Source organism: Gigantopelta aegis, chromosome 1 (assembly GCF_016097555.1).
Source record: "Gigantopelta aegis isolate Gae_Host chromosome 1, Gae_host_genome, whole genome shotgun sequence".
NCBI lineage: Eukaryota > Metazoa > Mollusca > Gastropoda > Neomphalida > Peltospiridae > Gigantopelta > Gigantopelta aegis.
This window is the reverse complement of record NC_054699.1, coordinates 18,316,658-18,328,920: the sequence shown is the minus strand read 5'-3', so window position 1 is coordinate 18,328,920 and position 12,263 is coordinate 18,316,658. Positions and strand designations below refer to the sequence as shown.

General features: G+C 38.7%; 1 protein-coding gene across 1 annotated transcript in view; it reads left to right on the top strand.

Moving 5' to 3' along the window:
• The window catches only part of LOC121391796 (excitatory amino acid transporter 1-like), a 30,946-nt gene extending 20,505 nt beyond the window's left edge, over positions 1 to 10,441 (top strand). The window contains exons 6-12 of the mRNA XM_041523317.1: positions 2,258 to 2,300; positions 4,455 to 4,578; positions 5,000 to 5,126; positions 7,180 to 7,413; positions 8,835 to 9,029; positions 9,601 to 9,735; positions 9,892 to 10,441. Of these exons, the coding sequence (XP_041379251.1) occupies positions 2,258 to 2,300; positions 4,455 to 4,578; positions 5,000 to 5,126; positions 7,180 to 7,413; positions 8,835 to 9,029; positions 9,601 to 9,735; positions 9,892 to 10,021 (988 nt within the window). The 3' untranslated portion in view covers positions 10,022 to 10,441. The remainder of the gene's footprint in view (positions 1 to 2,257; positions 2,301 to 4,454; positions 4,579 to 4,999; positions 5,127 to 7,179; positions 7,414 to 8,834; positions 9,030 to 9,600; positions 9,736 to 9,891) is intronic.
• Positions 10,442 to 12,263: the final 1,822 nt, after the last annotated feature.

The following is a 12,263-nucleotide window of genomic DNA, read 5'->3' as shown; positions in this document are numbered from 1 at the left end:
AGAGAAGGCATAAGTTGTTCTTCAAATCATTTGATGAAATTGTCATGATTCATCTCACCATGATAGTCTCCGTCTGTTTTTTTAGCCTCAAAGATCAATTCACAGCCATTTATCAATCCATATTTATCACAGCCAGCATGACAAATAATAAGTCTTTTTCCCTTCCCAGTCACCGAACAGAGTTTAGGAACTCGATCAGCAGCGTCTGATTTCGGCAGGTGATTGGCGGTACTTGTGCCCGGGTGGATATCTGTCCAGTAGTGGGATGTTGTGTGGTTGACATTCACCCAGGTCTCATCTTGATACACTATTAAATACCCCTGTTCTCGTAAACTGGATATTTCATGGAGATAGGACAGTCTCCTGTCTGATATATTGGCGTCCTCAAAAATCACTTTTCCGGTTGTAGACATATGTTGGTATTTAAAATCGAGGTCATGGAGTGTTCTTCGTAAAGTTGATATGGATATGTTGAGTCCACATTCCTCCCTTAAACCCACGTTAATCTTATGTAATGTAGGTAATTCGCCCTCTCTATAAAATCTGTATACTCGTCGTCTAATAACATCTTTATCAAATAAATCGATGAGTTTTCGGTCGCGTTTTTTAACAGTGATTTCTGTGCTCGGATTCGTAGAGCTTAGATTTTTCACAGTTCTTTTTACTGTTGAAACCGAAACTTTAAGTGCAGCGGCAACTCGATCGACAATTCGATAAGAAGCATACCTAGGTCTACCGCTGATATTCATCTTCAAAATAATCGAAAACGTTCTTAATACACGATTTTACATCAACTGAAATGTTTTTCGATTTACCCATATTTTTCCTCAAATAACAATAAGAAGAATGTCGACTATTACATTTTCAATGAATTTATATACCCTACCTAACTTGTATTTTACGTGGTTTACACATTGCTACAATAGCACGTGCAGTCACAGATCGAAATAATGATGTTATTGACCAAGCAATGCTATCGTATTTTGGACATTCAGGGCTGTGTCTGCGGGATGAAAAAGTGGTTGAACCCATACGAGTCCGAACAATAGCCCTTTGGTTTTTCGCATTACAAATGTAACACTCCACCCCCAAACCCCAGCCCCTAGCACCACCATAAATACTATATATATGTATGAGTTCCCAATTTAGAGGCAAATTAAATAACATTTTTATTATTATTTGATGTTGGTGGCCTTTGACATTTTATCCCCCTCCCCTGGTCTTCTGGGTCCGGCCCTGCATTAAATTTATTTTTAAATTTGGAAAGCACATTCCTGCGGTGTGTGAGGTGATTTGTGTTTATTACTGTGCTACACCTCAGTTGTGTTAGGTTAGGTATGGTATGCTAATATAGAATTGATATAATAAAATAAAAATACATAATACATTAGCTAAATTGATTAAATATAATGCACCTACAAGAAAGGGTTACATGTTCTGTTTGTTTACATCTATGTTTAACGGAAAGATTAGACAATGCTGTTACACACTGCAAAACAATAATAACCTTGATTTAGTGAAACAAGCTATAATGGCCTTCACGTAGCCTCAGATCCCAATCTTTTGATATGCAAATGACCGTAGTTATTTATAGGAGAAATAACGTGCATTCCGAACACACAGAGATTTTTAAAAAGTGGAATTAAGTCAACTTCGTGCATTTTATATGATGATTTGTATATAAAACCTGTCGGGGTTTGGGTTTGTTTTCATGTAAATGCAAAGAAAACAAATATCGAATAGGAAATAAACGTAACATTTGCAAAAAACTTTGGGTCTAAATAATTGAACAGGATAATAGCGAGTTTAATATCCTTTGATATGTACCAAGATATTTTTTAACCATATGGGTACTAAAGATTCATATATGAGAACCGGGAGTAGGTGATACAATGAAAGTTTGCTAAACGTAACTAATAAATTAGAATACTGAATAGCACTATATATATATATATATATATATATATATATATATATTCGCACATACGAATGTACAATAGGAACGTTCAAAATAGTCTGACACGACCCACGTGTGCAGAAACGTTAGCGGGAGGGTGTCTATATTGTTTAGGGGGGAGAGAGACACACACACAGAGACAGACAGAGAGACAGAGAGCGAAACAGACAAAGATAGAGAAACAGAGGAAGAGAGACGGAGAGACGGAGAAACAGATAGAGGGGAGAGGGAGAAAGAGAGAGGGGGAGAGAATCAAATTCCCTCTTCAGATACCTATGTACTGTTTTTTTACCGTTACAGAAACATTGTACCTGACAACATGGTTGAAGCAACGTTTAAACAGGTACGGATTAAGATATGTAGCATTGCAACACAGTATGACTATATAGTTGTACTGATGGCCCTGATAGCTGAGGTGGGTGTGCTCAAGTGGATGTGCTGCAACCTTGAATTGTATATAAACACAAAAATAAATTTAAGAATGAACATAAATGTGTTTATAATTTCTTCTTCTTCTTCTTCTTCTTCTTCTTCTTCTTCTTCTTCTTCTGTTTTTAATCGTTTTACGGCGTCATATCAGTAATCCGGATGTGGCGATGAAGTTTGCCGTCTTCCGGAGGTCGTCGACAGGTCCCCAGAGTTTGTTGTCGAGGAACGTGTCTTCCATCCAAACTTTCTGTCTCATTTTTTCTAGGTGCAGGCAGGTTTGTAGAACGTGGTCCAGTGTCACCTCTGCAAGTACTATCCTTTTTATGTGTTTCTTTAGGCCACAATGTCCAGTGTGAAGACGGAAGATTAAAGTTTGTTCTTTTCTGTCTAGTTGGTTAATGCTGTCAAAGTCAGAGCTGTATCCACCATTCCTTGTCTTCCAATCACATTTGAATTTTCGCTTTAGGATTGTCTTGGCTTCACTGTATGATATGGAAGAGTTGGGTTGTGGGAAGCAGATGCCTGCTTTGGCCAGTTGGTCCACCTTTTCATTGCCTGCAACTTCTACATGTGCAGGGATCCACTGTAGTATCATCTTGCAGCTTTGATTAAGAACATTCAGGGGTTTAAGCACTGTATTCTGTTTCTTTCCTTTCTCTATCAGAAGCTCTGTCGCGGCAACCAGAGCTTGCAATTCTGCTCTGTAGTTCGAGCTTAGCTCACCAACTGGCAGAGGAGCCATCTGGATTGCTGATGTATGTTCCACTTCCACGTTTTCGTATACCATTCTCCGCTGAGCCATCTGTGAATGCATGGATCCAGGTTGTCTTTGGATATCGCCTGTCCATAAGTTCTAGGGTGAGTGCAAGCTGTTGAGATGGTGATTGCTCCCCCTCTGTTGCAAGTCCTGGAACATCCAATTTGATTTCTGGGAGATGGTGTGTTGGTGACCAGACATTTGGAGAACGCTTTTCATATTGACTGGCATTTTGCATGAGCACATCAGTATGCATTTGTGATTCTGTCAGGGCCTGGTGCCTTATTCTGTTTGAGCTTTCTCAGTGCATCTTCAAGCTCACTGTAGAAATATTTTGTCATGCCGGAGCTAATCTCTGGGTCTGGAACTTTCTTCAATTTTCTTATCTTTTTTCTGACTTCCCCTAGTCTACCTGATGGGAGTTTGATTTTTTTTTTACCAGGACTGGTGAGTGTTATCTGCCCAATGATGTTTTAGATTGGAGTCATCTTCTCCTAGGCTAGCTGCTTGACAAGACTATCGGGCCTAGCCTGCTCGGGTTTTTGGGTCAGAAATTTCCTTCTCCTAGACAGTCTTCCATGACTTACGTCCTATGTCTGTCCCTGCTAGTTGCTCATAGCTGGGACTGGATTAGCGAGTGTCAGACTGTGTCCGTGCACACTGCACCTCTGGGTTCCAGCTGCTCCGAGATCCCCTTCAGTCTAGCCTGGGTCCATGAGGGCCCAGTTACTCTCTCTCTCTCTCTCTCTCTCTCTCTCTCTCTCTCTCTCTCTCTCTCTCTCTCTCTCTCTCTCTCTCTCTCTCTCTCTCTCTCTCTGTTACTCTCTTTGCTCGTTTATGTCGTCCATATTGGCAAATTCCGATTGAATCAGTAACCCACATTTTATATCATATCGAAAGTCGTCAGTTGTGGAATGTGATATAAAACATCCCCTAATCCTAACAAATAATACGGGAATCCTATATGTAACTCTTCTACCATGTTGTCCCAGATATATTTTGCTGGTGGTTAGTATCAGCATTTTAGTCAGCAAGTATATGGGACCACGATTTTTTCTATTATTCTAGTCAGAAGTCTTTTAACATCTAAAATTAACAGTTTTCTCGAGGAAGCATGCTTGCTGACCCTCAAAACCCCAGTAACAAGTTTGAACTCTCAAATCCATGAATGTTCATCCCCAGGCCATCGAAGTAACAATGCCTGCACCTCCCTCCCCCTCCATTTTCAAATACACTCCGCAACCCTGCTCCACCCTCACCCCACCCTTCCCCACCCTGCTCAAGAAACATTATTTTCTCATTTCTTTTCAGGCTCAGACACAGTATTCAAGGGAGATCATTCACAGAGCGCGAAATACGACAAACGGAACGGTCATAGAATCATTGTTGGTCGTGTCTAAGTCTTTAGGAAAGGTCGACAGTGTAAATGTTCTTGGTTAGTATTATCTGTAATCGAATGAATCAATGACTCTTTAACGACACCCCAGCACGAAAAATGTTTTGCGCTGCCATGGCGTAGGAAGGTGCCAAAAAGTGGGGGCGGGGGGGGGGGGGGGGGGGGACACACACACACAAAACACAAAAATATAAATACATTTATAAAATAAAATAAAAACATCGCTGCTGCTACAAAGCGGGGGGTACGTGCCCCCCCCCCCCCCCCCCCCCCCCGCTTCCTACGTTAGTGGCGTACGGGTTTTGGTTTTGTAACCGATATTTTTTCGCTAATATGTCAATCAAGAGCAAAAAAACCCCACAAATAATCACATCAACGCAATATAATAAAACCAAAACCCAAAGCATGCATTTAAAATGATTATGATTTAGGAGATTCATGATTGTATTTTTGTTTTCAGGTTTGATTTTAATATGTACAATCCTCGGTGTGGCTGCCCATTCGGTGAAAGATCACGCTCAAGTATTTTTGCAGTTCTTTTCGGGTTCTACTGAAATCATACTGGTCATCATAAGGAAACTGTTTTGGTAAGCTGTTGATTATTATTATTATTATTTTGTGTGGTTGTTGTTTTGTTTGTTGTTGTTTTTAATTTTGTTTGTTTTGTTGTGGTAGGGGTTGTTTTTTTTTTTTTTTTTGTTGTTGTTTGTTTAGTTTTTTTGGGTTGTTTTTTGGGTGTGTTTTTTTTTTTTTGGGAGGGAGGGGGGCTTTGTACGGAAATCATGGGCTGATCTAGGACATATTTTAGGGGGAAAGGGCATCTTAATAAAACAAATTAATATTTGCAGTTAATATGAATGCGTGTGTGTATATATATATATATATATAATACATACATACATACATAGATATATATATATATATATATATATATATATATATATATATATAACACAGTGTACGAACGGAAGTGTACACTAAATGACTATAAAATAGCTGCACTTTTCTGTAGCGCTAGCTGCATTAATAAAGATTATTATATGAGCTCTGAGGCCCGTCGGAGCACTGTTTTAAAGTGGGTGGGCTAATGATCAGGTTTGTTGTTAAACATAGCACTAGATGTGTACGGCGTCGGGGAAATTTAGTAAAACTCTATGGCTGTAAACGCCTTCTCTTGGCATCTGAATCGCAAAATTAGCCATTTTTAAACAATAATTTTAAAACTATTTTAAGCATTATTTTACATATTATTATAACCCAAGAATGTGGGTTTTTCCCTTTGGCATCTTGATAGCAAAATTAACCATTTTGGAGTTTTATAACACAAAAATTATTATTTAGAAGCGTTGACCGGGGACGGGTGAACGGTTGGGGGAATCCGGGGAAAAGCCATAGAATCAACTTTGCTTCGTATATAAGTATGACTATCATTGTAATTTGACTTTGATAACTTTTTTTAAAAGGCACTATTCCAGGGACGGTTCGGTCTAGGTAGGGCAGTTATACATAAAAACGATACAAAGGAGCACTTGGAAATTATAACTTTAAAGGGCACTATTCTAGGGACGGCTCTGTCTAGGTAGAGCAGTTATACATAAAACAAACAATACAAAGGGGCATTTGTAAATTATAACTAACTGGAACTATTCTAGGGACGGCTCTGTCTAGGTAAAGGCAGTTGTACATAAACAACGATACAAAGAGGCATTTGTAAATTATAGCTGTAAAGGGACAGTCCTTAGTTTACAACAATTGTAAAATGTTTTCGACCAATAAAGTCTTTTCGATGACGCAACACACAAATTAAATACATTTTCTTATTTAGCATATCAGCGTCTGTATTTACATGGTGTTTGTTGCTGTCCTCATGCTTGGAGTAGCCCAGGCTGGATTTTACCTCCCCAATAATTTCGTAAGTACGAAAAAATATATATCACGACTCGGGACTTTAAAGCAACACGTGGTATCTACTACACTGCACAGGTATAATCGTCATTACTAACCTGGTTGAATGACGACACAGAGCACCACACCTAACCCGCCGGCGAGCACGTTGGTTGCAGCGATGAACAGCGATTTTACCGTTAGATTTGGGGTCCATTGACGCTGTGCCTAGAATCATAATTTATAGAGTATTCTAAACAAGAAAATGTATTTACTTTGAAATAGTAGTCGCCAACAAGGCTCTGTTATCGCAAACATCTTACAATGGCTGCAAACTCAGAGTTTGCTGCAATTTTTAAGATGTTATCGACTAACAGAGACTTTTTAACGATTGTAATTACATACCTTTTTTTTCATGAAATATTAGTGGCTATATATTAAACGTATTTTTGAACATTCTAATATTTGTACTAAGTTAAATTTCATTTTATTTCCTAAAATATATTGTTTTGGAACGTACGAAATTATATGAAGACAAAATCCAGTTTGAGCTTCTTACAAATATTAAGACAACAAGAAACACATTGAATATATAGACACTGTTATTCTAAACAAGAAAATATATTTAATGTGTAAGTTTACTCATAGAAATATTTTATTAGTTGGAAACATTTTACAATTCAGCAAACTCAGGAATGTCCCTTTAAATAATGATAACAATTATAATTTTTTTAAAATTCAAAATTCTTATTTCAGGATCGCTCCTCTTGGTATAGCCAGTCTGGTGGCCGCGGCCATTGCGGGAATCACGGACATTGTCGAAGTGTTTTCTCACCTCGGGTTCTTCGTGTTGGCCGTCACTGTGGGAATTCTTATCCACTCGTTTATCGTTCTTCCCGTGATTCTGGTCGTCCTCACGAGACAAAACCCGTTTGCGTTCCTCGTTTCCATCATTAGACCCTTGTTAATTGGATTCGCTACAACAGCTACGTAAGCAAGATTTTATGAGGGTTTTTTTTTTTTTTTTTTTTTTTTTTGGGGGGGGGGGGTTACTTTGTCTTTTCTTCTAGGGGCGGGACGTAGCCCAGTGGTAAAGCGTTCGCTTGATGCGCAGTCGCTCTAGGGTCGATCCCGTCGGTGGACCCATTGGGCTATATCTCGTTCCAGCCAGTGCTCCACAACTGGTGTAACAAAGGCTGTGGTATGTACTATCCTGTCTTTGAGATGGTGCATGAAGTGGCGACAGCGGGTTTCCTATCTCAGTATCTGTGTGGTCCTTAATCATATGTCTGACGCCATATAACCGTAAATAAAATGTGTTGAGTGTGTCGTTAAATAAAACATTTTCTTCCTTCCTGTCTTTTCTTTTGGGGATAGGATAGGAGTTTGAAGGCATTTATGTTGCGGGTTTTGTTTTGTTTTGGTGGTGGTGGGGGGTGGGGGGTATTTTTGGGGTGTTTTTTTGCGGGGTGTGTGTTGCGTTTGGAAGTTTGGGTGGTTTTTTTGTGTTCTTTTGTTTTTGTTGTTTTGATGAATATGGTAGTGTCAAGAGATAGTAGACTGCACACATTGTACAGAGCCTGTGAAACCATAGACATTTAGACAGACACGCTAACAGTCGGACAGAAACATAGATGCATGTATGTGTATACTAGTTATGCTAGTTATATTATTGGACTATTTCTCGTTCCAGCCAGTGCATCAGGCCGTGGTATGTGTTATCCTGTCTGTGGGATGGTGCATTTAAAAAATACCTTGCTACTAATGGAAAAATGTAGCAGGTTTCCTCTTTATTATTGTGTCAGAATGACCATATGTCCGACATCCAATAGCCGATGATTAATAAATCAATGCGCTCTAGTGGTGTCGTTAAACAAAACAAACTTTTTAAGTTTTAAATGTGTCAGTGACAGCATGCATGAACCTTAATTGATTAAAAGTTGTAAAATAAATTGAACTGAAATTGAAAGCGTTTTGTTAATATTCAATATACAGTATATATATATATATATATATATATATATATATATATATATATATATATATATATATATATATATATATATATACATATACATATACATATATATATGTATATGTATATATTGAACGTTCTTTCTTAAACATCCGTTGGTGAGAACATCATTCGTTACCTATGATAACACATACTTGTTACCACAGTCATGTACGTGTGTTAACAATTTCAAGACATATGACTGGCTGCTTCTAGGTGATGACCAGGTCACCAATGCCATACATCCAATGAAAAACAACACGAGGGAAATCAATTACCTAATACAATTTTTATACACATTGTTATTTATTTTGTTGCATAGCCCTAATTAAAATGTGCTGAGTGAGTCGTAAAATAAAACATTCCTTCCTTCTTTCATTCCTGTATTTTGTTTCAGAGCTGTAGCGATACCTGAAATGCTCAACTCTTGCGAGGAAAAGAACAAAATTGACAAAAGATTGGCTCGTTTCGTAGTTCCTTTCTGCGTGACCTTGAACGCCGACGGAAGCGCCCTCTACATTACGTCAGCAGCAATTTTCATTGGTCAGACTGTATTTGGATCAGTTTCCATCAGTGACGCCGTTGTGATTTGGTACGGTGTATTTGTAGTAGCACCATTGTTTTGAATGAATGACAACAACATCATTGTTTCGGGTCAAATGACACTTTAATCGATGATGAGCTCAGTGGTAAAAAGCACGCCTCATGCGCGGTCGGTCAGGGATCGATCCCCGTTTGTGGGCCCATTGGACTATTTTTCTTTCCAGCCAGTGAACAATGCCTGGTATATCAAAGCCCGTGGTATGTGCTATCCTGTCTGTTGGATGATGCATATAAAAAAGTCCCTTTGGAACTAATGGGAAAATGTAGTGTCTTTTCTCTGTAAGACTATAATGTCAAAATTAGCAAATCCAATAATTAATAAATCAATGTGCTCTAGTGGTCTCTCTATCTCTCTCTCTCTCTCTCTCTCTCTCTCTGTCTTTCTCCCCTCCCCTCCTCTCTCCCTCTCTCTCTCTCTCTCTCTCTCTCTCTCTCTCTCTCTCTCTCTCTCTCTCTCTCTCTCTCTCTCTCTCTACATCCATCTTTACATTGTTAGCATTTTTATGATGATCGTTTAAAATTATCATCCAGATTTAAAATATATTTTCTTTTCTGTTTAGGATTCTAACATCTGTTGCTGCATTTGCCATTCCGTCCGTGCCGAGTGCAAGCATAGTGACGTTATTGATCATATTGACGTCACTGGGCTATCCGACCAATGGGATATCTCTCTTGTTCGCTGTGGAATGGTATCTGTGAGTTTCTTTATTCATTCATTCATTCACTCACTCACTCACTCACATGTACTACTACTATTATTTGCACATTTATGTATGTATGTATGGATGGATGGATGGATGTATAATTGTATGTATGTATGTATTAATTTATTAATTAATTTATTATTCCAGGGATCGTATCAGAACGTCATGTAACGTCATAAGTCACACGTTTTGCACGGCTGTGTCATATAGATTCTGTAAGAAAGACTTGCAGCACGTTGAGCAGAGAGAAAATCATGAAGAAACCGCAGTGCTTTGATATTCCTTTGTGTATTTTATTTGGGGTGTCCCCTATATATTTATCATTAAAACACAACTATAGTGACAGACGCGTGCGCGCGCACATATAAACAGGGCATAAAATTTGGTACGAACGATTTTGTCGTTCGTCTATCGGTTATGCAAAACCAATATCAACACAAACGACGGATCGTTCGTGCAAATGCTGTAATTGCTCGTCAGAAAATCCAAACAAACGTATGTTGGCTAATATCAATGTTTTGGAAAACTGCGTGCAGTGGGAAATCCCTGACCTAGATGTACGTGCTTGATGTACCAATCTGATTAAAATTAGCTCTACTGGTCTACCAGTAGATCTAACAGAATTGCGTGGACTCCCATGTCCAGGTGACATTTCATCTAGAAATAACAATTTAAATATCGACCAATTACACTTCGCCTTTTATAGCGTTATTCGGGAGCATACAAATTCTAAAAATATCGGGCGAGACTATCTATGTAATAGGCGAACTTGTTGGTCTATTTCAACATTAAAAAAACAGTGCAGTAATAAACTCTGGATTGTATACCAGTATAAACCGATTTTATGGCTATACCATCACGTTTTGTTTGGGGGGTTTTGGTCGTCTTGAAACGAATTTTATATAAAATTTTATATTGAAATTAGTTTCCGGCATACTTCGTAATTCACGTGAATCATTTCGTATACCCTCGGCATAATCCCGAATGTTTTCAAATTCTTTTCAAATCACTAGCATGATTTTGCAAGCAAGGTTTTGAATGGTCGAATGAAAGGCCAATTGGACATGAGCTCCAACGGGGTGCTGTTAGATCCACATGTAATAGTAATTAACCAGTGGAGCTAATTTTAATTAGATTGTGTTCTAACCAGCCTTTTCTCCTTCGTTCAATGTGTCCAGCTATTTTGCTCATGACCATCGTCAACTTTCGTTATAAAACGCTACCTACGTTAGCACGCCACTGATACATTTACAATTTAGGAAAGTTTGCAGAAATTCTCAAACTTCTGACGTCACTATATTCGGTATTTGTAGCACAGAGAATTTTATATGTATATAAAAATAAAATGTTTGAACATTTCTTTCTTTCTTAATAAACATTTTAGCGAACGTATGCATTGTTTGTTTGTTGTTGTTGGGGGGGGGGGGGGGGTATTTGTATGTTTTTGTTCTTTTGTTTGTTGTCGGGTTGATTTTGTTGTGTGTTTTGGGTTGGGCTTCTTTTTGGGGGGGCTTCGTTGTTGTTTTGAGGGGGGTTGTCGTTGTGCTTTTGTAGGAGGGTTGTGGTTTTTGTTTTTCCTTTCTAGTTTTGTGTGGTGGGGGGGGGGGGGGGGGGGGCAATATAATTTATACTGTATATGTTTACAATAAAGTTTTAAATTCTAAGCCGATGTGCTGTTTGACTTCCAAAGCCACAACCCATGTCCATTTATACCACTCTAAATCAGTTAAGGGTCAAACGAGTTTTCAAGTATGGCAGAGTATTTAGTCTGTGCGCCACCAAGACCCCCCCCCCCCCCCCCCTTTAGGGATTTTCGGTCCCCCCCCCCCCCCCTCTTTTAGTGATTTTCGGTCACCATATTTTTCAGTTAGCCAGGACCCTCAGCTATCATAATCTGCTTGTTTGCCATAAAAGTGATGGTGGGGGTAAGCGTCATGGCAACACAGTGATGAAACATTGGAATTTCAGAAAATGACATATCTATGTAACCAAACAACCTAAAAACACAAAATAAGTGTCTATATATATAGTTTTGAAGCTGTCTAGTTGATTCCAATCACGACTTAGATAATTTAAGGTCACGGTAATTACACACGATCACGGTCAATCTAAATATATGACTGTGGCAAACATGAATGTTTTGCTATGTGTTTAAATATTCAATGTTTCAGAATTATCGGTTAAACATCGTCGTCGTCGTCGTCGTCATCAAGCATATCCTCTTACATCATCATCATCATCATCATCATCAAACATATCACACATGATCAAGGGCAAACTAATTTTATGACTTCCTTTGGAAAAAAGTGAATGTTTACTACATGTGTCTAGTATTGTGTTTCTGGAATGTCAGTCAAATCTTGTGTACGATTAGTACCAGTCGATGGAACACTCATGCGTGTTACACTATATAGCCCATGTTGATATATATATATATATATAGAGAGAGAGAGAGAGAGAGAGAGAGAGAGAGAGAGAGAGAGAGAGAGAGAGAGAGAGAGAGAGAGAGAGAGGGGGGG